We start from the raw sequence: 26044 nt of genomic DNA, 5'->3' as shown, positions 1-26044 counted from the left end.
AGTTTGGCAGGGGTCCACTCACACCTCACAGCCTGGATGTGGATCTGGCTTTCACGAGAGCCCTGTGAACCCAGCAACCCTCTGCGAGGTCTCCACATCCTCAGCATAGGATGGGGTGTGTGTGTGTGTACACACGTGTGATGTGTGTGTACACACGTGTGATGTGTGCCTCAGAGCACCTGGAGGATTACGGGTTGTGAAGTCCATGTTCTGCCAGCCGCGCCTGGCACAGCGCTGCTCCATCAGCGTTGTTGGTTTTGCCCAGGGCCAGCTTGGACACCAGCACCTCACATCTTGTCCTGTGGTCCTGCTCTCATGGTGGTCACTTCACAGCAAGAACGACGGTTTTCTGCTTCAACTGAGTTGTTCTGCGTGGTGAAGGGCTTCCTGTTGCTTCCAAGCCATTTTTGATCCCGACGTTTAATTCTCCCTGGACTGTCCCTGCCAGCCTTCTCTGGTCGCCCCTGGGAGAGCGTTCTGCCTTTCTGTGCTCGGGGTTCCTCAGTGCCTCCTTTCACCCCTCCATCCCACGGGGCCACCTGCTCCTTTCTTCCTGGCAGAAATTGCATTCAGCAACTTTCTATCACTGCAAATGTAAAGAACTAGAGGTTTATCCAGCCTGCAGGCCTGGAGGCTCGGGGGCTGGTTTGGAAATGGAGTAGTTGGGACTCGAACCAGGACTCTGATGTGGATTGTTGGCATCACAAGATGTGGCTTACCCCATGACACCATGATGCCGGACCCCATGATGTCGTTCAACCTCAGGAAGTCCCTGAATGATCCCTGCCTGATTACAGTCACACGGGGGTTAAGGCTTCCTTGCAGGACCGATAGGGACGCGCAGTTTAGTTCATCACACCTAGCATCCTCCTACTAGAATTCAGGTTTTCTTGGAGTGCTCATGGGCCCATATTCTCCAGAATTTATGGGGAAGTCCTGGGAGTTCTCAGGCCTCAGATGTCCTGAGTCAGCCAGGAGGACTCCTGATAGTCATACAAGTGGCTGGTATAAGCGACAGTTCATGGTCAGATGTGCGGTCAGTTGTGTGCAGGTCCTGGCTCCAGGGACCCCCCCCCCCCAGGTCAGTATCCAGAGCATGAAAAGACAGCACTCTCCAGGGTTCCCCACCCTCCAGGGCCAGGGCTGGGCTGGACCTTCCAGGCCTGAGCACAGCCAGGAGGCCTCATTGGAGGAGACCGGTCCCATGAGCCTGAGAGCAAAGGGGAGGCGTGTCACTGGAAATGGCTGGGAGCTGTGTGCCAAAGGAGGGAGTAGAGCCCCAATGGCTGGACCTTCAGGTCATATAGGAAGCAGGAGCTGGAGGCTGGGGTGCAGCCTTAGCTTCCAGAAGGCAAGAAGCGGAGCTAGGGCCTTGGGAGGCCTCTGGGCACAAGCAGCGCTGGAGCAGAGGGAGCGAGCTCTGTAGCCCCTCCCCCTGCCCCCATGCCCCCAAGTGACCATGCAGGCTCAGACATGGCCTCTGCCAAGCCTTCGCCCTCACAGGGGCTCTCTGATGCCAGCCAGGGATATGAAGCATTGTCCCCTCGCTCATACTACAGGCTCTTCCTGCCCAATCCCCTGGCCAGGCACTGAAGACAGACACGGATCTGTACCCCGGGCCAGGGGGAGGTGCTGCACAGTCAGGGGTAAGCGGTAGGTGCCCTGGGTGCCTGGGTGAGCTCCCTGGACTATCTGAAGCCCTCAGCTCTGGGCTTGCCTGTTTTATGGGACACCCCCACCCCCCAACTCCCCATCTCTGCCTTCCACCTCTGGGACATCACTTCTGGATCTGGGAGCATACGAGGACCTGGGCATGTTGGGAGAGGGGGCCCCTGGAGAAGTGTCTAGCGCAGGTCTGCCGCAGGAGAACTGGTCCTCAGGGGTTCCTGGGAACACGGAGGTGCATCTCCAGCCAGAGCCGCGGCTGTGTGCCTTGGCTCAGGCTGATGAGTGCTTGGGTGGAGGGCACAGGCAGGTCCTCACGGCTGCGTCCCTTGTAATTGGGCCTGCCCGCCTAGGCTGCTGCCCTCATTATCTGAGGGCCGTGGTGGGGAGGCTGAGGAGCCGGCTGGTTAATTAGATAGGCCCGGCGCTCCTAATTGCTGACGATCTGAGTCAGCCGCTCACAGCCTGATGGAGAGTGCGGCTTCACTCGCCTCAGGGAGGCCGGGCAGAGCCACTGGAGGCCTGGAAGCCCAGGTTGCCTTTGTCACACCGCCAGGTTCTTTTCTGCTCTCAGTCAAGTGTGTTGTATGGGGCGGATGTAGAGGAGGCTGCTGTGAGATGCCAGCCCTGGCCCTGGCTGTGTACACCAAGTGTTGGTGGACGAGAAGAGGCAGCCCGTCCCAGGAGAATAGGGGTTGTGCAGTGGGGCCCAAGCCAGCCAGAGGCTGCTGTGCTTCCCACCTGCTCAAGCAGCGACCAAGGAAGTGTGTCCTGAGGGCCCTGTGCTATGCCTCAAGCTGCAGAAGGAGCATCTGGAGTTTCCTCCCCATGCTCTTGCTGGTGTAGTGGCCCAGTCGCCCCAGGGAGACAGAGCCTACCCTGCCTATGGCCTCACTCCCAGCACACAGCCCCAGCTTGGTGTACAGAGCGTTCTCTGGGAGAAACCTGCCTGCCTCTGGGAAGCTTTGGGTTGGGGCAGGGAGTGCTGGCCACCTCTGCTCTGCAGAGAGCTCAGACACCACTAGAGCCCTCACTACTCAATAGTGAGGCCCAAGGACCCCCGACATGGGACCTCTGGCCCCACATGCCAGCCACAAGGCCTTAGCATAAACATCTATGAAGCTAACGCTCACTGGGGCTTGTGTTAACATCGCCTTCCTTTTTAAGGCCGAGTGGTATCCCGTTGGATGTCTCTACCACATTAGGTCCCACGTGGGTTGCTTGCCCCGTTTGCTCTCTGAGAATCACACAGCCGGGCGTGTGGCCATAGAGGCGTCTCTGGGGGATGTGCCCGGGGCATTCCCTGTTCGACTTTGGGATGATGCACCATCCTGTTTGTCATGGCAGCCACACCATTTTGCCTTGTAGCCAGCCATGCACAGGGGCTTTCTCGGGGCCCCTCTCCCACTGGGGCTGTGGCAGCAGTCATGGGTGGCTCCTGTCCCCGCTCAGCCACCGGAACCTGTCCCTGGGCTACAGCCCTGGGAGCAGCAGTCTCCCCAAGTGACTAGCTGTTTTGTCAGAGTCACTGCTGTGTCTGCCTCCCCCAAGTGACTAGCTGTTTTGTCAGAGTCACTGCTGGGTCTGCCTCCTGGTGTCCTTGGCCTGATTGGAATGTGGAAGATGTGTGCTTGTGCTGCATTACAAAGATGGATATTTTTGTGGTTGTTCAGCTATGGGGGTTTCTTAGCTTCCCGGGGAGAGGTGCTTCCCAGTTCACCTGAGACCCAGGTCTGACCCCTTCCTGCTGCAAGCTGTTTGGCAGGAAGCAGCCTGATCACTGCTGCCAGGAACCCCACGCCAAAGCCCCACCTTGCTTGGGGTCTGATGGGCAGGACACCTCCATCCAAGTACACCCTTTCCTTGCTGTCTGGGTGCCTGTAGTGTGTCTTGTCTTCCCCCAGACAAAGGCAAAGACTCACTGCCCTGTGGCTCAGAGCCCATCCACTTGCCCTCATGTGCCGGCCACGTGCCACTGACCTTCAGGCCTTGCACCATCACTACAGCCTCCCCAGGTATGCATTAGTAGGAAGCTGGCATTGGGACCAGAGCTGGGAATCAAACACAGGTCCCCAGGCATCAGATGCTGGCCTGCCTGTCTCCCCCATCCGCCCCCAGGGGGTCAGTGCTCTGCAGAGATGGACTTGTGTGCTGCCCCCTGTTGGTGGAGCAGGCACAGCCGCAGGGCCAGGCTGCTGCTTGCCCATATTGCACTGTAGCCCCAGAGTGTGAAGGTGTCCACAGCAGGTGCTCCACCAACATGGAAGTGAGGCAGTGACAGGCAGTGGGCGGAGACCATGGCAGGCCCTGGGGAAGTGGCACTCTCATCTACAGGTGGGGTAGAGGGTTGCAGGGAACCTGGGCGCTGTGCAGAGCAAGTGACAGGCAGAGGCCTGGCATGGCTCTGCAAGTGTGGCAGAGAGGGAGGTGAGCAGATAGCTGGAGTGGTGTGTCCTTGAGGAAGGGGCTTGGGCTGTATCTGGGGAGGGTGGTCGGCACAGACTGTAGAAAGGGGTGGGACTGCCTGAGGGTAGGTGTGTGGGGACCAGGGCACAGCTGCTAAGGGGCTGCAGGAGACCTGATCAGGCTCTGGATTCCCTGGCAGTTGGGCACCTTGGGCACCCAAGCTTCCTCTACATAGGACTGTCAGACCCATAGTTCAGACACTGTGCCCATTCCAGGCCCAAGGCCGAGGATTAGCTCTTTGATGGTGGGCAGTGCAGGGCAGCTTGGGAAGCTTTGTGGGAATCAGCAGGCAGGGGGCTTCACTGGAGCAGATCTGTGGGTGAGAAACTGGGGAAAGGGCAGTGCCCAAGCAGGGCAGAAGGGCAGGAGGGGCTTAGTAATCTGCAGCTCCCCAGCAGGGCAGCAGGCACTATGGTATCCCCCTCAGCTGGCAAGCAGGACCCAGGCTGCCCCGTGGTCAGCCATCAAGTACTTTGGGGTTTGGGGCTCCACTTGACCTCAGCCCCGGTGCAGGCCTGGGCTTCCAGCTTGGACTTGAATGGTGTTTCCAAACTCACTCACACCTGTCCCCTCCCTGGCCATGGGCCTGCAGGTGGCCTGGTGACCTCGTTTTCTGCGCCAGTGACAGACGGGGCCGACAGTGGTTGCTTTTGTGAAACCTGTAAGCTAGGACGCTTTGCACGGTGGGAAATAGGAAGGAAAGTCAAAAGAAAAATAACGCCTAGAGATGCTAAATGTGGCCTGAATTTAAATTTCAGCATCCTGAAGAGTTATGGTTGCTCAGCTGTGCCTGCTCGTGTGAAAGTCTCCTGTAGCATGGTGCTGCACACAGGATCCAGCAGTGTGGACAGAGAAGCCGAGCTGTTGACCTGAGACTCTATGTCTCCACCCAGGTGGCCAGAGCCCACCCAAGGCACTCAGCAGCCAAGGGGCCAGAGGGGGCGTGGCTTCCTCCTCGCTGCGTTTTGCTATTGGTGGGTGCTGGGCAGGTGGTAGCAGGGCCTCTAGTTTGGACCCTGACCTGAAGGAAATTCCTGAGATGACACCCTGCTTCCATTTCGCCTGGCTGCCTGGGTTGCCTTGGCTTGGGTGGCTTTCACCAGGACCCCCGCCCCCTCAGTTTCTCAGCTAGGCATTGGGGTGCCAGGGTCGCTGTGAGTCCCCAGCTTTCTCTGTGTACAGTCTGGTCCCACTCACCACTCATAGCTCTGAAATCCAGATGAGGACATGGCTCAAGGTCATTTGTCAGAAAGCTGCTTGGTTCCCAAATGGCCTAGTGAACAGGTGGTAGGTGGGGTAGGGTGGGGCTGTGCGTGTGAATTCGTGGGAGAAATTCGTCGGAATCCTGTCCAGATCCCTGCCTACATCCCTGCTTTGTAGGAGACCAGGGTGGGGCTACTAAAGCTCCCAGCTCTTGCTGACCTTGTACAAAAACCCCTGCCCCTCTCTGGCCTTTTCAGGAAAGGAAAGAGTTAAACGAGCAACTCCTGGGCCCTTCTGATGGTTTCTTCCTGTGGGGCTGGGGCTCTGGCCAGCCCTAGCAGGTACCCAGGTGGGGTGGGCAGTGGCCATAGCTGGGAGTGGGCGCTCGGCTCTTGGTGTCCCTGGGAATGGTTCAGTTGCTATTTCCAAGCCAGGCCTGGTTTGTCTCCCTGTCCAGTTTGGTGAGGCTGGTGCCCTGCGGGGAGACCCCATTGTGGTCTGCTGCCCAGCCTGGGCCCCAGGAAGCAGTGCCCTTGTGTCCCTCCCATCCTGGAGGGACCCCACCACTGTTAGACATACAAGATTTTTGGGTGTTTGTGGTTTCCAAGCAGTGACCCAGAGTGACCTGAGGCAAGCTTCTTCACCGTAGTTGGAGGTGCTGGGACAACGACCTGGGCTCTGCAGGCCTCTCTGGTCTGGCCTGCAGTGACTTCTCCCCTGAGGACAGCTGCTCCCCTCCCCCACCCCCGGAGCACTGTGGGCAGCAGGAGGCGTGGCTGGTCAGTCTCCTGAGTGGCCGTTACAGGAAAGGCAATTTCAAGCATCCTCCTCTCTGTCCTCTGTTGTGGTAAATAACAGATAATGACATTTCCAGTTTGCAGCCAGGCTGGGTGCCACGCACCTGGGTGGCTGGGCAGTGTAGGCCCGGGGGTCCTCACTGCCCTCCCCAACACCTGCGACTCCTGCTGCCATGTGTCCCCCAGCTGTTTGCTGATCGCTGGCCTCAGCCTGCCCTGTGTTCCCCCATGGAAGGGTCCAGGGCCAGCTCTCTTGCTGAGGGGTGAGCCCAGGGAGAAGGGCAGCCAGGTCCTCAAGCCTCCTCCCCCATACTCCTTAAAACCAAGAACCAGGCCTTGGTAAAAGGCTGGCACCAGGCATTTGGCACTGGGGGAGGACCCCACACTGGTTGCCCATATCCCATATCAGAATGCCTGGAGTGATGGCTCAATGGCTAATTCTCACCTTCCATGTGCCAGGATCGCATATTGGTACCGGTTCTAATCCTGGCTGCTCTACTTCCCATTCAGCTCCCTGTTTGTGGCCTGGGGATACAGTGGAGGATGGCCCAGGTCCTTGGGACCCTGCACCCATGTGGGAGACCCAGAAGAAGCTCCTGGCTCCAGAATGGCTCAACTCTGGCCTTTGCGGTCACTTGGGGAATAAACAAGTAGATACAGGATCTTTCTCTCTGTAAATATGCCCTCCCAACAGAAATAAATAAATCTTTTTTTAAAAAAAATAAGCAAATGAAGAAAGGAAGCCAGCAACTGTCTTAGGGTTCTTTAGACTGCACTTTTTCCAGCTCTCACCTCACCCTCAGCATTCCACACCTGGATTACAAATGGAGACACTGAGGTGACAGGGGCCGGGGTCTACCAGGCACAGGCAAGAGTGGGAGACCCTCCAGAAAGTAACTGTCCGGCTTGCTGTCCCATGAAGGGTTTGCCAAGCTATTGATTGTATGCCCCCCTGGATGTCTGTCCACACAGTGGAGTTTCACTTGTTTTCCTGTTCACTCCCCATCTTAGTGCAGCTTGTGTTGTCTCTCTCCCTGCTCCTCTGAGTCCTCAGTGGCTCCCTGCTGCCAGCAGAAGTGCCTCCATGTGCCATGCAGGCCCCTCAGTGCATGCATTGCAGCCCATAGGTACTGATAGCATCTGTGAAAGAACAGGTGGGGTGGGCCTGACTTCATATGCCCCAGCTCTCTCTCTCAAGCTGGGTCCTGGAAAGGGGGAGCAACAGGGCCCTAGTCCTGTCTCATGTCTTCTGCCCAACACCGTGCAGGCAGGGTAGAGCTGGAGGCTGTGGGTGGCCTGGGTTTCATCCAGGGAGTAGTCTCTGGATCAGCCTTCTGCAATCACCCCTGCACTGCTGTGTTTTGTGGCCCTAGAACTTGGTTTCTTGTGTGGATGACTGACAGCCAGGCCCTGGTCCCCACACACCTACCCTCAGGCAGTCCCACCCCTTTCTACAGTCTTTGTGCCCCCCCAGATACAGCCCAAGCCCCTTCCTCAAGGACACACCACTCCAGCTATCTGCTCACCTCCCTCTCTGCCACACTTGCAGAGCCATGCCAGGCCTCTGCCTGTCACTTGCTCTGCACAGCGCCCAGGCTCCCTGCAACCCTCTACCCCACCTGTAGATGAGAGTGCCACTTCCTCAGGGCCTGCCATGGTCTCCGCCCACTGCCTGTCACTGCCTCACTTCCATGTTGGTGGAGCACCTGCTGTGGACACCTTCACACTCTGGGGCTACAGTGCAATATGGGCAAGCAGCAGCCTGGCCCTGCGGCTGTGCCTGCTCCACCAACAGGGGGCAGCACACAAGTCCATCTCTGCAGAGCACTGACCCCCTGGGGGCAGATGGGGGAGCCAGGCATTTGGCTGAGGGGCCAGGAGGCCAGCATCTGATGCCTGGGGACCTGTGTTTGATTCCCAGCTCTGGTCCCAATGCCAGCTTCCTACTAATGCATACCTGGGGAGGCTGTAGTGATGGCCCCCCGTAAAGGCCTGAAATGAGTTCCTGGTTCCTGGCTTCAACCTGGCTTAACCCTAGCTGCTGTTGGAGACACTGGGGGAATGAACCATGGTAGGTGGGTAGGGGATAATCTCGCCTCCACCAGACCCCATTTCGTGAAAAGAATTCAGCTTCTTTCTAGAACAAACCTGGCCTGTCTCTCAGCAGCGGCCGTGAGTACTAGGCTCCCTTTAGCCACACATGGGCAGGTGCCTGCCCAGCAGCAGGTGCTTCTCTGGGTGATGCTCTGTGGGGGCTTCGCAGCAAGCAGAGGCTGGTTATGCCCCTGGGGCCAGGCTGGGGAAGGCTGGAGCTGCCTTCGCAGCTCTCACTTTGCTGCCTTCCTGCTCTTTTCCCAGTCGTACTCACCTGGGAAAAAGTTGCATGTGGCTGCAGGACACAACACTCCTCCCAGGATAGCTCAGTTTACCTGCTCCCTGGGCAGCTCCCAAGGAGCTGTGCCCCACAAGCATCCTTCCCCACAGGTATAGGAAGAGCCTAGGTGAGATGCAGCCTCAGGCAAGGATCCCAGAGCAGTCCTCCACTCACCAGCCGGTCACCTAAACTCTCTGTGCCTCGGGTCCCATCTCCTGATGATACATGTCTGTCTCAACACAGAATGTACACTGTGACTCTCGCCCCCTTGCTTCTTCTGTGAGTCGGGCCACAAGTAGCCCCACATGACCCGTAGGTTCGGGTCCTAGCCCAGGCAGGGCTGTCATGAGATGAATGTGATAATGATCAAATGCTCTGATCACATGTGCTGAGCGCAGTGTGATGTGCCTGCAAGGAATGAGTTCACATTAAATGGTTGCGGTTAGTGTTGTTGGGAGTTGCGACTAAGGAACCACACAGCAGGAAGTGAGCGCAGTGAGAGCCGCCTTCCTCTACCACCCAGGCCCTCCCCTTGCCTGCCTCCCTCCCAGCTGATAAAGCGAGGGAGGTCGGACTTGGAGAACTGTCCCCCAGTGGGACGACAGCGGTGCTGGGTGCTGGCTGAGCCCTGGGTGAGGCTCCCAGTGGTCTGGATGCAGCCCCGTGGGCCTGTAGTTAGGAGGCAGGAGGCCCAGGGCTCATCTGAGGCAAAGGCTTAGAAAGTTCTACAGGCCAGGCTGGTGAGGGCAAGAGCAGCATAAGAGCCAGAAGAAGCTGGTGTTGGCCCCAGGATCCTAGTCCCAGAAGGATTTGTTGGAGCTCAGAAGGGTGCAGCAGGCTGGGTTAGGAGCCCCGAGAGAGATTGGCACTGACAAGGTAGGCCTTGCCACCCCATGGTGGGGCTGTCCGTGGCATTCCCAGCAGGTGGCTTGTGGTACACATGAGTCCTGGGACTTTGGGGTGAGTGATGGCTGGAGAGCCAGGACAAGTCCCCCAGGAGTAGCAGGAGAGCAGGCACGTTGATTGATATGGGAAGGGCACCGCCATGGAGCTAGGGGCTCCTTCAGGACTTGCAAGCAGCAGCCTTGAGCATTCAATACACCTGGTGGCCGCCACCTACCTTACCTATCTTTCTGACATTTCAAATTCCAGGCTGTTGCTGTGTGTTCACAGCAAGCGGATCTGAGGCAGTGTGCCCCTCTCACCACATGTGCCCCTCCCCAGAGGCCCTGACCCCCCAGCCCCAGCCAGAAGGAGAGGGCTCCCAGAGGGGGGTTACAGACTTGGGGCCTCGTGAGGATATTCATGGGAGCACACGCATGAGAGCACTCCCCACCAGTCTCTATAAGCAGCTGTCCCTGGTCATCTCCTCCAGCCCTTTGGGGACAGATCCCTGGTCCCTCCCTGTCCCCGAGCACAGGTTGCCCCATTGGACATGACCCTGCAAGTTCCCTTTGGTCTCCATCAGATTTGGGCTTCGTGTGTCCAGGCTGACCAGGTGTGTGGACCCCCAAACTCGTCTCACCAGGCTACCCCTGTTCCTTGTGCCTGACAGGGCTGCCGGGGCTCTGTGGGCCCAAGAAGAAGTGCCCAGAGGCAGTGGCCTCCCCAGCTGGCTTGGCAGCTCCATGTCTGAGCTGATTCTCCAGGCAGACAAACACAAACAGTGGGCTGCAATCTCCGCCGTGCATTCTGTGAAAGCAAGTAATAAGCAGTGGCCGCGGCTGCCTTCCCTAGCCCTCCCTTCCACCAGGGACGCAATGAGAACTGCTCAGGAGCACAGCGGGACAGAGGAGAGATTTGGGAGGGATCCCTGACAGCCACAGGAAACAGCCACACTTGCTCTGGCTGCTCTCAGCTGGCTCAGGTAGCTCACCCCAGGGCCCTGGGCCAGGCAGTGGGCAAGAGTACAGAGGGAGGCATCCTTTGAAGTCTTTCTCCATTGCCTCCCACCTTTGGTCTCTACCCGAGCAATGCCCCTGGGGTTTCTGCTTGCTGGTGGCTGCAGCAGAGTTTGGCTTTGCTGACTGCCCAGCCCAGGAGTCATGACCAAGAAGGGGCACCTGGTTGTGCCTTCCGCACCCTATGAGGTTGGACCGATCTCCTTTGTGGTTCTGGAGGGGACAGGGAGGGCCACGTTGGGTCACGCAAGAGGCTCAGAGTCTGGGGAAGTGTCCTGCCTGCACAGCCGGGACTGACCAGGACAGTAGGTGCCCACTGTTGAGGCTCAGGATGAACCCCCACGGCCAAGTTACCCAACCGTAGGCCTCAGGTCCCTCATTGATCAGACAGAGGCAGTGACAGGGCCATTGTGCAGCGGCCATGAGAGTCATCTCTGAGGTTCTGCAGACAGTGGCTGGTGAGGAGCCACAGGCAGTAGCAGCACCCAGCCGATTGTGTCCATGTGTAGGATATGCGTGCCACTAATCGAGCCATCGTTGGGCAGCAGGGCCAGGTTGCATGTGCTCCATCTGTGGCAATTAGGCTGCTCCAGCCACCCTACCCCACTCGGGCTGGTGATGGCTTTTCTAAGCTGGGCTGATACTGTCCCAAGGACATCACCCAGTGGCGGGTCCTTGAGGCCGGGGATCCTGTAACACCAGCAGGCAGGCACATCCCGCCTCTGGCCTGTTTGTACCCTCATCTTCCTCAGTCCCCCATGAGCAGCAGGATCCAGATCTGATCCCAAACCCACTGGGAAGCAGCAGTTTGCAGACGCGCACCAAGCACAGACTTCCTTTAAATAGGAATTCTGCCGAGGGGTTTAAAATAGACTCTGACTTGGCGCCACTTGGTTTGCGCATTGGCCGCTGTCCCTGCACGGGTGGACTGCGGCGTGGGTGGCAGCGTAGATGGCACAGTGTCCGGTGGCGTGCCCAGCCTTAACTCGCCGTGACTCCCACCGCTCCCTCTCCTGTAACACACAGATTCGTCATTGTTTCTGTCACTTCTTCTGTTTCCATCACTGCCATTTTTGTCACTAAAAGCACAGCAGCCTTTTTCCTTCTGCAGATGGGGTTTCCAGTGGGTGGGTGTTATGATGTCCCGGCTCCTTCACTTCTGATGCAGCCTCCTGCACCTAAGCACACCCTCACCCCCTCGGGCGGTGCAGGCCTCCCTGCCACCCGTGTGAGAGATGTGGCTGGGGTTCTGGGCTCCTGATTTGGATCTGGCCCAGCTCCAGCTGTGGGCATTTGGAGGCCATGAACTGGTGGATTGCGAGCGCTCTCCTTTCATGTCGCTCATACATACAGAGTTGATTCTTAGCACAAAACGCTGTGTGTGTGCTGTGAACTTGTGCCTATGCTGAGACCATTCATCTGCGGTGGCCCTCACCTGTCCCACTTTATTGGGGTGCCCACACCCCTCTGGAAACATCATGCACAGAGCATTCCACATGGAGGCTGATTCCCCTGCCCACCTCAGTTGGCTGGGGCTCCCATCAGCAGAATAACTGAGTTAGATGGCCAGGTGCTCAGCTCCTCCACGTCATGGACACCCTCTGAGGGCAAAGGCCCATGTCCTGTGCATTATGGAGGTTGCTGGAATGGGGCCTTTCCATTACCATGAGGAGAATGTGTTTGTGGACTTGAAGCGCATAAGCTTTGTTTTCCAAGTGTTTGTTTAAATCTCTATTTGCAAAGCAGAGCAGCAAGCAGAGACAGAAACCATACCTCCACCTGTTTGCTCTCCAAATGTCCTCAACAGGCAGGAATGGGCCAGACCGAAACCTGGAGCCCCGTCCGCATCTCCCACGTGGCACCCGTGGTTTTGTCACTGGCGGTCTTAAACGCTCGTTTCTGCATGCGGTGTGCATTTCCCTGGCCGCCTCTGGGGCAGAGCATCTGTGTGTGTGTGCCGGTGTCCTGGGCTGCCTGTGCTCGGGGCCCTCACCCTCTGTGAGAAGTGATGACCCGGAAGGCTCTCGGGGCAAGGCAGTGTATGTGTGTCTGGCTGCAGGGAGGTCCCAGGTGCCTCTTCCCTGAAGCGCTGTATGTCTGCTGCTGGGATGGCGTCGGCCCTACTGTCCTTTCTCACGTTGTGCAGCTGGTGGCACTCTGCATGCAGTGGGTCAGGGGTGCCTCACAGGCCGTGCAGACTGCTGTGGGTGTAAGGTGCCTGTGCCCTCACACCCCTGTGGTTGTACTACAAGGCAAGGCTCTGTGGAGATGAGGCTTTACTGGAGTGACTGCATCAGGAGGATGCTGAGCTGGGTATGGGTGTGGGAACAGTCTGTAGGGTGCACCACGACAGGGAACAGGCAGGAAGTCTGAAGTGAGGGCTAAGTGTCCCTGTGCCCTCCCCAGAGTGCCTTTTCCTCGGTGGCTCAACCAGCCTGGTCTTGTATCCGGTGCCCTGAGAATGAAGCACCTCCCTGGACACACCCCCTGGCCCTGCCCCTGTGCAGGCTGGCCCTCGTCTGACTTCCTCCATCACCCAGCATGGACATGAGTTCTTCTTTGCCTCTGCTGCCCAGCAGGTGGTCCATGTCCCTGCGTGTCTTGCTGCCCTGGACCCGGGCACATTTCGGGAAGACTGTGCCTTGCCTCCTTGGCTGTGATACAGATGTGGTTCCCAGTTGTTGGTTTGTGTGTTCTGCAAATAGTCACTTTTGCACCAGGCCCTGGGAACAGCAAGGTGAGCAGAAAGAGAAATGGCCTCTGTCCCCAGGGAGCTGCCGGCCCCCAGGGTGAAGGGACTGGAGCTCCACAGCCACATGCAAGCACAGGTGAAGCCACAAACCTGAACAGCAAGCAGGGAAACAGGCAAGAGCCCAGTGCTATGCAGGCTCCAGTGAGGGGCGAGAAGTCAGGGGAGTTTCCTCAAAGAAGTAGTGCTTTGACAGGTCTGCAGGCTGCCAGGGCCAATGAGGAGACAGTGTAGCCCCGAAGCAGGGAGCGGGTGAAGGTGCTGTGGCAGAGCAGGAAGCAGAGAGCAAGAACAAGCTGGTGTGGCAGGGAGGCAGGAGTGAGCTGAGGCTGATGGGAGGGAGGGCCCAGCCTGCAGACCTGGCACACCTGGGAGAGGAGGAGGAGGTCTCCGTCCACACGCAGCAGGAGCCCCAAAAGGCCCTCAGCTGGCAAGAAGGGAGAGGTGGTGTGATTCAGTTTATATCTTAGAAAGATGAGTCTGTCTGCTATGCGGGGAACTAGCTGGAGGCTGGTCGGTGAGGTGGTACAGGCCGGGCATGGGTTGTGGAGGCAGCGTGGCTCAGGGAGAGCTGACAGAGAGGGGCTGCCTAGTGGAAGAGACCCCTGGAGTTCTGGGACACAGAATATTTGGAGGAGGAAGGCAAGGGAAGGAAAGAACAAGAGGAGGGTCATGTGTCTGATGGGGGCTGGTATCCTTGGCTGTACGCTGTGCTCAGCAAGTCTACCAGTTGTCCCGTGTGCTTGCCTCTTGCCCCTGTGCACCAACAAGGATTTGAGAAAGGAAGTACTGTATCTGAGCAGCCTTTGCTTGTTGTCTGTGGCCCTGGGGCAGCTGGCACTGGGGCATTGGTGAGCTGAGGGGGCGTAGTGAGGAGGGAAGCCACATGGCTGAAGGCCTGGGATTGCTCACTTCCGCCCGGAGTGAGCCCCAGAGGCTGGGCTGGGCTTGTTCAGGACGCAGGCACAGTTCCGGGCTGCAGGGCATGCCAGGTCAGAGCAGGTGTTTGGCACAGTGGCTAAGATGCCGCCTGGGATGCCTGAGCGCCTGGTTTGATTTCCTCTGCTTCCAGTTCGGCTTCCTGCTCATGTGCACACTGGGAGGCAGCAGGTGATGGCTCAAGGACTTGCATCCTTGCCACCCATGTGGATGACCTAGACTGAATTCTGGGCTCCTTCCTTTTGTAGGTACAGGGGAGTGACCTTGTGGTTGGGCAATCTTTCCATCTCTCTGCCTCTTTGCCTTTCACTAAATGAAAGTGTACACTTGAAAGAAATGTGAGGCTTGGATCCAGCACAGTAGCTTAGTAGCTAAATCCTTGCCTTGCATGTGCCAGGATCTCATATGGGTGCCAGTTCTAATCTTGGCACCCCACTTCCCACCCAGCGCCCTGCTTGTGGGCTGGGAAAACAGTTGAGGACAGGTCAAAGTCATGGGACCCTGCAACCACATGGGAGACCCAGAAGAAGTGCCTGGCTCCTGACTTCAGATCAGTTCAGCTCCTGCTACTGTTGTGGCCGCTTGGGGAGTAAACCAATGGACAGAAGATCATTCTCTCTGTCTCTTTTGTATCTGTATATCTGCCTTTCCAATAAAAATAAATCTTTAAAAAAATTTTTTGTCTTAAAAAAAAGATCTGATATGGAATGCCCACATCCCCACATCAGAATACGTGTGTTACTCCCAGCTCTGCTCCTGATTCCAGCTTCCTGCTGATGCACACCCTGGGAGGCAGCAGGTGATGGCTAAGGTACCTGGGTCTCTGCCGCCCATGTGGGAGGCTCATCTGTTCTGGGCCTGGCTTGGCCTAGCCCAGCCTCAGCCACTGCCATTGTTTGGGGAGTGAACTAGCAGGTGGAAGCTCTGTCTCTCTCTGCTACTCAAAACATTGAAAGTCAAAATTACAGAGAAAGGAGAGACACAGAGACAGATCTATCCACTGGTCACTCCCTAGATGGTCAATAGCCAGGAGTGGGCTGGGCCAAAACCAGGAGCTTCTTCAGGTCTCTGTCATGGGTAGCAGGGACCCAAGTGCTTTGGCCGTTCTCCACTGCTATTCCCAGGCCATTAAGCAGGGGCTGGAGTGAAAGTAGAGAATACAGGAGTGGAGAGAGGTGCCTGGCCCTGGCCAGGGACTGCTGTGGACAGAGTATGGGTGTGTCTCCTTCCCACCCTCACTTCCAGTGGGTTCAGCTGAGATCACTAGGCCAGAACCCCGAGTGAGGAGGGGGAGACTCTGCTCCAGTGAGAACCCAGTGGAACAAAAGGAGCCTTGCCAGGGCCTGGCTGTGTGGGCGCGCTGGACAGGCCTTCAGGCTCCCCCAAGCTGAGGGCTTCCCCGCCCTGTCTTTAGAGCAGCCTGAGTGACCATGACAGAGCCAAGGCTGCCCTGTGTCCTCAGCTGCACATAGAGGCAAGATGGCCACCACGGCCAAGGCCAAGCCACGGGGAACCAGCAGGCAGGGCATTACAGCCTGGGGGCTGATGGGCATCCTGTCTTAGAGACAGCAAAGGGAAAGGGGGGCTCCAAATTGCATCCGGGACAGCAACTGCTGTTCCCCAGGGTGGCCCAGCCATGATCTCAGATCCAAGGCTGGCACAGAGGTGCCCCCATCTTCCAGGGCACTGTGAAATCTCAGAGGGCATGTACAGCTCCCAGGGGACCTTCCCTGGATGTACTGGACTGGCAAAGACCCCAAGCCTGGGACCATCAGCAGAGCAGAGCAGAGCAGAGTGCCTCAGGGCACACCTGGGCTCTAGGAAGGATTTTGCTGCCAGTTGGAAGGGGCGGAAGCTTGGAGCAGGTGCCACTTTCTGTGCAGACATAAATGAGCAGTGACATTTCCCGCACCTGAGTGTTGGGCGGCAGCCAGTTCCCTGGCCCCATGGAGGCTTCACAGCTTCCCCTGTGTGTGAGAGCTTGCGGCCCCCAATCAGACTGCTGACGCCATGCTTCAAGAAGCCAGACGGGTGACATTTCTGTCTCCAGGAGGGGTGTACTGCTTGCTCCATTGGCAGCCAGCAGAGAAGGCCAAACCACCATGCCAGCCTTCCCACAGTGTGGGCAGGAGAGAGCCCCACCCTGCAGGGCACAGGTGGCTCCCAGGCCCAGCTCAGAGCCCTGTGGCTGAATCAGACTGCACCAAGGCAGCCCCAGCCTCATGTCTGTCTCCTGGGGCCCAACCGGCTGCCATCCCGGAAGGGGAAGGCAGACAGCGTCAACAACCCCATGGAGGGAGAAAACAGCAGAATCTGCCAGGGGAGCGCCATCACAGTTCTGATGTCAGCCCTGCATCCAGGTCTCACCTGTGGTATGAACTTGGACACACTCACCCATGTCCCAGGCCCCACACTATGAAACAGGTGCCTGGGCTGTTGCTCCAGGGCCTTCAACCTGAGCTTCACTAAAACAAAATGTATCCACTTGAAAGGCAGAGTTGCAGAGTGGTCAGAGACACAGGGAGAGAGAGATCTCTCACCCACTGGTTCACTCCCCAATGGCCACCATGGCCAAGGCTGGACAAGACCCAGACCAGGAGCCACATGCAAGTCTCCCACATGGGTACACAGGCCCAAGCACTTGGGTAGTCCTCCATTGGTTGGTTTCCCAGGCATGTTAGCATGAAGCTGAATTGGGAGTAGAACAGCTGGGACTTGGACAAGCGCTCATACAGGATTCTGGCACTACAGGCAGTCGCTTTACCTGTAGCCCACACCACCAGCCCAACGTGTCAGCTTTCTGCACAGTTGTGAATGAGCGTTAGTGGACATGACTGTCCACCCACATCTCCAGGTGGCAGCACAAGTAGCCATGCCCAGACTGTTCCACATTCTGTGTGTGTGTGTGTGTCTGTCTGTCTGGAACATACCTTTGGGTCAAGTGTTTGGGTTGTTCTTTGCTGTTGAAAATAGTGACGTGGTGGCTTTGAATAGCAATCAGTGCATTTCTCCCGCACGGTCCTCATAGGCCTTGTGGGGCAGGGAAGGAGGTGTGTTCTGGTTATCCATGGTAGCAGGAGGGGTTCTCCATCCTCATCGTCTCCTGCCTCAAACCCCTCATGACCCAGAGTGGGCCAAGGGTATCTTGAGTCCCCTGTTCCTTGTGTGTGGCCTCTGCTTCTACCCTGAAGCAACACCCACCCCCCTCTCAGGAAACCCTGTTGTACTCACACCGCCCTGTCCTCTCTCTCATAGAAAGTCTGCACCAAATGTGGGATCGAGGCCTCTCCTGGCCAGAAGCGGCCCCTGTGGTTGTGCAAGATCTGCAGTGAGCAGAGAGAGGTAGGGCTGCCCAGGTGGCAGCTGGGGCAGAGCGTTCGGATGGGAATGGCGTGGGGGGACCAGGAGGGCTGTGAAGGGACCACACACAGGCAGAGGGGGTGGTGGCCCTGGCTGTGTAGCTGGGGGCGGGTGTGGAGAAGGGGTCTGCGGTGTTAGTAGGAAGTCCTTCATGCTGGCCTGAATTCACGTGGCATCGGTGGCAGCTGCTCCAGGAGAGCATCCACTAGCGGCTGGTGCTGTGCCAGGTTCCCCGCTAATGCACCCTATTTGAGACAGGGGGTGCAGTCCTCACACCCTTCCCTGGCAGGAAGCTGGAGGCACAGAGGCCAAACATCTGTGGACATGGAGCAGTGGGTGGAACAACTGGGAGTGGAGCCGTGGTCTGCTGTCCGTGCTGGAGCTGTTTTCCTGTAATTCTGACCCCCTTGTAGGGGACAAAGTTGAGACTCAGCTTGGGCTTGTAGTATGGCTGGAAGAACCAGAAGGGCTAGTCCTATGTGGCAGGACAGGACTAGGCCAGGACAGAGGGTTGGGGTGCAGGACCAGCCCCCACTATTCTGATACAGACTAGTGTTTACCAGGTGCACCTGTAACCTGAGGGCCCTTGATGGGTCTTGAATTCTGGAAGGCCCTCGGCTATGATGGCCGTGGGCGGTACTCTTGGTACTGCGTGTCTCCCGTCTCCTGGAGCTCTCCCTGCGTGTGTAGTGGAACCTCCATGGCTGCCAGCTGCTCCGGGGTTCCTCCCCGTGCAGTGTCTCCTGCATGGATTTCTCATGCTATCTCGTGCTTCATGCCGTCTCTTTGAGATGCTCCATGCCAATAACAGTCTTCCTTCTTAGCCTGTTCCTCAGGTGTTTTTGAGTGGTGAGTGGGAGTGGATCTCTCTGTCTTTTGCTCCCTGTCCACCACCTCCCACGCTGCTCTCCTGGCTGGCTAGGCTGTTTTGCAGCTGCCTCTGCTGGGTCCCCCAGGACAGAGCCAGGGCTCCCAGGTTTGTTGGGAGCTCACAGGATGGCCAAGAGAGTGCAGTGGCATTGCGAAAGGCACCGGGTGTCCGACCAAGGGAGGTGCCCTCTGAGTATGTGGGACTCCCCTTGCTGTCCAGCCGGGAACAGCCCCTCTGCGTTGAGGTCCTTCCTGTTTTCAGGAGGCCCCCTGACAGCTGCGCTCTCTCTGAGCCAAGCAGTCCCTTCCAAACAGGATCTTGTAGACAACATCCGAGCAGGGAAAAATGATGGTCACAGCCGAGCTGTGGGAGGCAGAGATGAGGGCAAAGCAAGTGGATGGGGGAGGACACACTTGGCAACCAAATCACTTAGTGGAGGGCTGCTGAGGCTGCAGCCCCGTGCGACCTCAGCACAGATGCCCTCACGCTTCTTCATCATCCTGGGCCGTGCATGCAGGCAGGGCCCCCCTCGCTGCCCCCGCATCCCGCTGGCCCTAATCTGCAGGTCACTCTGGTGCCTAGAAAAGTCTGAAACAGCTTAGCACGAATTTTCTTATCTCTGCTACAGCAGAGAATATGAACTGTCGTTACGCTATCAGCTTGTCCTTGAATTTTTAGAGGTTGTGGGAACTCAGCGAGATCAGGGATGTGGCCTCCGTACCACCGTGCCAGACGCATGGTGGCAGACGGTCATCTGGTGGGCATGGAAGGGGCAGAGCACGTGTGCGTGGTACATGAGGCTACGTGCCTGTGGATGCCATGCCTCTGGGTCATATGTTCTTGTTTGCTGCTTTTGGGGTGGGAGTGTTGAATGGTTGGTTTCCTTACATCTTTTATTTTTTTTTCTCAATGAAGCTACGTGGAAAGGACGTTTAAAATGCCAAGTGCTGTGTATTCCCTCCAAGCTGGTTCTGCAGCCATGATGGGTGGTTGGAGTCTGTCCCTTGCAGAAGCCACAACCTGGAGGAAGGGGTAAACCTGGGCACCCCACTTCCATCCTCCCAGCCATGCTGTCCCAGGCACTGTTCCCGGCCTGGGTCAGATGCTATACCCACATGTCTGGGCTGCAGGTGGAGTTGCGTGTTTTGCACAGACATGAGTGGCAGGTGCAAGTCCCAGGCCCTCTGCCCTGCAGGGGTGCCTGGTCTTCTGCGCTGACTCAGCAAGGCACTCGTCCCATGTTTACTGAGCATCTTCTGTGTGTCAGGCAGCACAGTGCTTCTTGTGAGGGGAGGCAGAACATGGCTAACATGCTGAATCCCGCAAAAGGGGGTGCTGCTGGGGAGTCACAGTTTTAGAGATGGGCCAGGGAGGAGCCGAGAGGTAAGGCACAGGCTTGCTCTGCGACTCTCTGGAGAGACGGCCACCTGGACTGGGAGAGACAGCATATGCAAAGGGCTGTGGCAGGTGTGAGCCTAATGGGTTCAGAGGAAAGCCAGACCAGTGAGGCTGGGGAGGAAGGTGAGAGAGAGTGAGGACTCTGGTTTTTTTACTCAGTGAAGTGAGAAGCCTTGGGGGATCTTTAGTAGGGAAAATAGAAAAGATCAGACCCCAGCCCACCCCACCTTTCCAAGGACAGCCGGCTGCTGCACTGAGAGTCCATTACAGACCGCAGGAAGAAAGCGAGTAGGAACGGGTCTTATTATGTTGTTTAACCCAGCCCAGACAGCTTTGTGCTTGTCTGTTGTTGCCCTCAGACATTTTGCTTCTTAGGAAAAGATGGGAGACATTTGATGCTTTCTGATCCCCCAGTTAATACAAGTCATTGAGGGCATTTATAGGGTGTGAAAAGCAGAACAAAACACACACTAGAAAAATCCTTGTGCAGACAGCCATGCTCAGCGGGTCAGCATGCGTACCTTTGATCTTGCTCCTCTGCCTCTCTGTCCTGTGGAGCCTGGATTGCAGGCATCGCTGGCAGTGGCTTTTGGCCGCTATGCCACAACATCAACCCCTTAAATATGCTTTTTTTTTTTTAAGAAGACAACTTGACTGACAATGCAGTCAGTCATCATCTGTCCCCACTGCAGAGTGTGTCCCCAGCATTGACTAATCACATGCAGAAAAGAGCCACCGGAAGGCATGGGCAGAAGTAGCAGCCAGAAGGACTGGCACTCGGGATGACAGGACAGTGGGATCGGACAAGTGAATCAGTGTCCCGTCCAGCAGGACAGTCAGCGGGGGTCACAACCAACCTAGGAGAGAATGACTGGACAAGAGACACGAAGAATGGACAGCAAGACAGGATGTCTGATCAAGCTGTCAGTTTATTGATTTCAACGGAGGGTTTTTATATTCTTCAGTAACTAAGGCTCAGGGAGGGAAGGAGAAACGGGGACGCAGGCCCTGGTCTCAAGACCGATTGTTCTTGAGCAGCCACCATATCAACAATAGTAGCCAACATATCAACAATAGCATAAGTAATCAGTAACAAGATGTCGGCAGATGCAGCATCAATCACATCTGAAACAGTTGCTACAAACAATTGAAGCTAAGCGTGTGATTAGTATCATAATCTCTTTCCCAAGCATCTAGCCAGCCGGGGGTTTTCCACTGGCCCATAGGTCTATATTCAAAATGGCTTCAGTGTGGTGATAGTACATGGCTCCTGACAAATCAGAACATAAGGAGAAATAGAAACAAGACTGGGGGCTGGCATTGTGGCAGAGGGGTTATGCCAGGACCTGCAACACCAGCATCCCATGTAGGATGAGGCATGTGGCTGGGGGCATTCCCAGGATGCAGTAAAATGATAGGTGGACTGAGTTGTGAAGGGGAAGCCACCTCATGTGTAAAAGGCAGACCAGGGTGGAGGAAGGGAGGGGAGAGGTCCAAAGCCAGCTGTGTGGCTGTGTGCATCTATTCCCCTCAGAAACCCAGTTGTGTTGGGAATTTGCTTTTGCTTGTGATTTTTGTGGCATTTGCATATAAAAACATTTTGTCAGATCAGGTCATGCCTGGGCTGTGGTCACTGGTTTTTGCCTGGATCTGTGAGCCGGAAAATCTTTGTCCTGATGCCCTGCTTAGCACTTTCTTTCCAAATATCCTGTGAATCCAGAGCCCTGGTCTCTGTTCTCTGTGTCCCATGTCCGCCACCACCTGCCAGGTCATTTCCAGTTCCTTTCACTTCTTCCCTCCATGAAGCTTTTCACTGATATCCATTTTGTTTCAGGGATGGGGTTCTGACTTGAGTTGTTTCCTGAGTTTTGTCTTGGGGGGTGTGTGTGTAGTTTAAATACAAAGCTATCTTCAGCAACATTTGTGTGCCGTCAAGTATAATACAAAAACCAAGGCAAGAAACAGGGACTGCAGGCCATGCACACACATACGTAACATGGGACCGTGTGTGTGTACACGCACGCATGTGCACACACACATTGCTTCATCCATTCAGCACTGGCATGATGAAATTTGCCCTTGTGGATGCATGCGGTAGCCATTGGTCCTAGCACAACCACCTGCTTCACCACTGGGAGCCCGCCCAGCCGGCGTGGCTTTTCCCTGGATGGGCGTGCCAGTTATTCTTGTCCCCTTTCCCATGCTGGGAAGTCATACTGCAGAGCTGTGTAGCAGCAGGAATCTGCCACCCCACTGAGCAGAAGGGCTCAGCCCCAGCGCTTGCCTGGTCCTTGGTGGAGGGAGCCTAGCTGTCTGCTAGCTGCCCATCCCACTAGGATGCCCACCTGTGATTTCTTGTTTTTAATTAGTTTATTCGCTTTCAGTTGAGATCTCCCACTCCCTGGCACGCTCCCCAAATGCTAACAACAGCCAAGCCAAACCAGGAGCTCAGTCTGGGCCTCCTGTGTGGATGGCTGGGGCCCAAGCCCATGGGTTCTCATCTGCTGCTCTCAGCAGGCTGAGAAGTGAGGTCAGGGCTTAAACCCAGACTCTTTTCCGAGCTGTGGGCCTCCTGAGCAGTGTCCTCCACGCCATGCCACCCCATGCCTCCAAGCCCATGAGTTCTCCACCTCACACTTGTGCTTTCAATCTGGTGGCAGGAGCATTGGCTGGAGCTGAGAGGGGTCTTGGGAACACAGCAGTTGCAAAGCAGACTTTGCGTTTATTATGTTTATTATCATTTAGCCTTTCATCCTTCTCCATGTAGAAAAAAATGGAGCATCTTGCTCACAGTTACATTGTAATCAGTGCAGAGGTTGATTGGCAGCTGGAGTCCCCAGGAGCCTGGAGTCCCTGCCTCCAGCCTCCAGTGCCACAAGCCGAAGAGGGTTCTTGGAGGGTTCTTGGAGGCTGCGGGCGGTGTCTGTGACTGAAAGCTGATGGTCAACATGAGAGCAGGAGAGCATCCCCTGCCTGGAGCCAGCTCTGCCTGCCCCACCACGCCAATTCCTGGGGTCGGCGGCGTGGAGGCTGACCCTTGCAGAACCTCATATAGTGCTTCCCAGCCACAGGCACTCTGCAAATGTTGGTTGGTTGGTGGAGATTTTTGCCAAAAAGTATCCTTGTCCTGGTTGCTTTAGGGAAGGCTTTCCTTTGAAGTCTTCTATCACAGGTGACCCTGGCTGAAGGCCTTCACACCCACACATGCTGGCTCTGTCCTCCCTGCTTCTTGATGGACTAAGTGGGGAGTTTGTAGGATAGGAAAGGGGTTCCATGGGGCAGTTCTTAAATCGTTTCCACCCTGCTGAGCCTGCAGTGTCTTGGAGAGTCTTCCCTGGAATCCTGCAGGGGTTTGAGGGGGGTTGTAGGGGAGTAGGGTCAGCATCCCTCTCCACCATGCCAGCCTGGCAGCATCCCCATGGCACCTGCCTCTGGGCCAGCAGCCAGTACTTGCCACAAGCTGCCATCTGTCTCTCTCCGCTGTGACTTGCAACTTAGATTCTGGCTGACAGCAGCTTCACCAGAGGGCCCCCTCCATGGGCCCGGGAGCGCGCTCAGGAGTGGGTGGGTGGCTGGCACAGGGTGGGTGGCTGCCTGAGCGCCCTGCCGTCTGCGCCAGGCTTGTTCTGGCCTGCTGTCGCAGCGTCCCTGGGGGACCCGGATGGTCACACTTCCTCAGTGTGTCGGTCACCTCCCACGCTGCCGAGGCTCTGCCAGGCAGACCCGTTACCACTGCCTCCTGCTGGTCTCCCACGCGGGGGCAAGTGCAGAGGGGGAGGTGCCTGGCACCCGCAGGAGCACAGAGCAGCTTGCCTCCTGGTGCCTGTCCCCACCTCCTGCTGGTGGACCAGGCCACTTGTGGCACCCATTGCTATTGACAGCACCTACTTAGACCCATGCCTGTGCTCTGGGGGAAGAATATTCTCTTTAAGGTACTGACAGGTACGAGAGGGACCTAACATTGTCTCCACTGTGCCCCTGTGCCACTGAGGTGGAGGTCAGCGGAGTGCCTGCTGCCAGCCCAGTGCGGTGGGGGACATCTTGCCTCATGTACACAGGAACCCAGAAAGAGGCTCAGGAGGACGTGTGGCGTAAGGAGGGGGATGTTGCTTGCTCAATAGCAGGGGCAGATTGATGGAGCCAACTGCATCTTCCTCAGCAGTGCTCACTGCTCACAGCTTTGCCTGTCAGTCCTAGGCCAGACCTGGTCCTGGCCCCTGTGAACCTGAACCAAACAGCAGCGCTCTCTGTCTTGAACTTCCTTTCTGGCGGGGGCTGGTTGGAAGGGGTGTGGGGAGCTGACAATGAAATACAAACTCATGCATAAACAGATCCGACCCTGTGTTAGGTGCTGAGCAGGAAAAAGGATAAGTGGAACAGAGCAAGGGGTCAGATAGCAAGGACTCAGGAGGGAGCACGGCTGCAGTTCCCGAGTGGCTTAGCCACCCCACCCCATCCTCTACAGCTCTTAGGATGCTGTCATCAAAGAGATGGGGGAGGGATCCTGGATGCCACCATGGAGACACTGCCCACATCAGAGCACCTGGGTTCAGGTCCAGTTCCTCTTTCCATTCAGGCTTCTTCCTATTGGTGTGCATACCCCAGGACGCAGCAGTGAGGCCCCAAATGCTGGGATTTCCGCTGCCACCCAGGGGGGCAACCCCAACTGCATTCCCAGCACCCAGTGTTGACCTGGCCTGGCCCTTACTGTTGTGGGCACTGGGGGAGTGAAACCAGGAATGGGAGCTCTTTCTACACCTCTCTGCTCCTTCAAATGGGAAACAAAGAAGATACTTAGAAATGATAGGGGCCAGTGAGTATGTGGAAGATTGGGAGCCTCAGGCGCTGCGGCTGGGAAGGGGGCACTGCAGCTCCTCCAGAAATTAAACTTAGAATCACCGTGGGTTCCAGGGGTCCCAGGGTCAATGCAGAGCCAGCAGGGACTCCAGGGCATGTCTGTGTAACCATGTTCACAGCCACACCATTTCACAATAGCAAAAACGTGGAAGCAGCCCAAGTGCCAGTTGTCAGATGATAAACAACATGTGCCACATACGTGTAACTCACACTGGATCCACGTAATATTCTCTCTGGGATTTAGCTCCACCAGTGAGTGACACGCTGGCACGTGCCACAGCTGGTTACTAAAAGCTGCCGTGTGACCCCACACGCGTGAGGCACTCTGAGTTATTGGGTTGATGGAGACAGGAAGTCCCAGGGCCCCACGAGGAGGTGGGTGGGAAGTGAGGGCTGGCAAGTGCAGAGTTCAGTTGGGAAGAAGAGAAAATTGGGGAGATAGGTGGTGTTGATGGTGGCACAGCCGTGTGAGTGCATTTAATGCCACTGGGCCATGGACCTGGGAGGGATTAGAATAATGAACTTTATATTTTACTAAAGTTAGCAAAATGGTAGCAGTGAACCTCTTAATTCATTTATTTTCTTTTTTTTTAAGCTTTTTTTTTTTAAGATTTATTTTATTTCTATTGGAAAGGCAGATATACAGAGAGGAGAGACAGAGAGGAAGATCTTCCATCCAATGGTTCACTCCCCAGGCGGCCGCAATGGCTGGAGCTGAGCTGATCCGAAGCCAAGAGCTTCTTCCAGGTCTCCCACGTGGGTGCAGGGTCCCAAGGTTTTGGGCCATCCTCGACTGCTTTCCCAGGCCACAAGCAAGGAGCTGGATGGGAAGCGGGATCCCGGGCGTGCAAGGCAAGGACCTTAACCACTACGCCATCGCACCGGGCCCCATTCATTTATTTTCACACAGCGAGAGGAGGTGAGAGAGAGTGCACTTCTATTTGCTTGTCCACTCTCAAATTCCCATAACAGCCAGCACTGGGCCAGGCTCCATCCAGGTCTCCCTCGTGGATGGCAGGGACCCAAGCACTTAAACCACCTCTTCTCGCATCCTGGCATGCACATCCTTAGGAAGTGGAGCCAGAAGCCAGCCCCAGGCACTACAAGATGGGACACACACACAGTATGTGGCCCTGCCTTAATCACAGCACCACATGCCCGTCCCAGGGGCCTCTCTGAGAACATGGATTCAGCACACACTTAGCTGAGGCTTAGCAGGGAGGCTGGCAGATGAGGCAGAAGAGCTGCCCAAGCCTTGGAGGGCGTCCCTGACGCTTAGCACACTCAGAGGCCAAGGAAGCCAGCAGGACCACCCACCTCGTGGTGCTAGGCACACCTGGGGGTCCCAAAAGGTCCCCTGGGGTCAGCCTGTCCTGTGTTCACCCTCAGCTGCTGGGCGTTGATTCTGCTGCTCCCTGGACTGTGCTCTGAGCTTGGAATACTGGGAGCCCTGTGGCCTGCTGG

General features: G+C 56.6%; 1 protein-coding gene across 2 annotated transcripts in view; it reads left to right on the top strand.

Moving 5' to 3' along the window:
• Positions 1 to 26044, top strand: part of RPH3AL (rabphilin 3A like (without C2 domains)) — a 129469-nt gene that overhangs the window by 69551 nt on the left and 33874 nt on the right. For both annotated transcript variants that reach the window (XM_041001387.1, XM_041001388.1), the window contains exon 5: positions 17350 to 17436. In XM_041001387.1, coding sequence (XP_040857321.1) covers positions 17350 to 17436 — 87 coding nt within the window. The remainder of the gene's footprint in view (positions 1 to 17349; positions 17437 to 26044) is intronic.

The sequence above is a fragment of the Ochotona curzoniae genome, unplaced genomic scaffold, assembly GCF_017591425.1.
Source record: "Ochotona curzoniae isolate NIBS_2020 unplaced genomic scaffold, NIBS_Ocur_1.0 scaffold_2453, whole genome shotgun sequence".
NCBI classification, from domain to species: Eukaryota; Metazoa; Chordata; class Mammalia; order Lagomorpha; family Ochotonidae; genus Ochotona; species Ochotona curzoniae.
The sequence above is the reverse complement of the archived record's forward strand: the minus strand, read 5'-3'. Positions and strand labels throughout refer to the sequence as shown.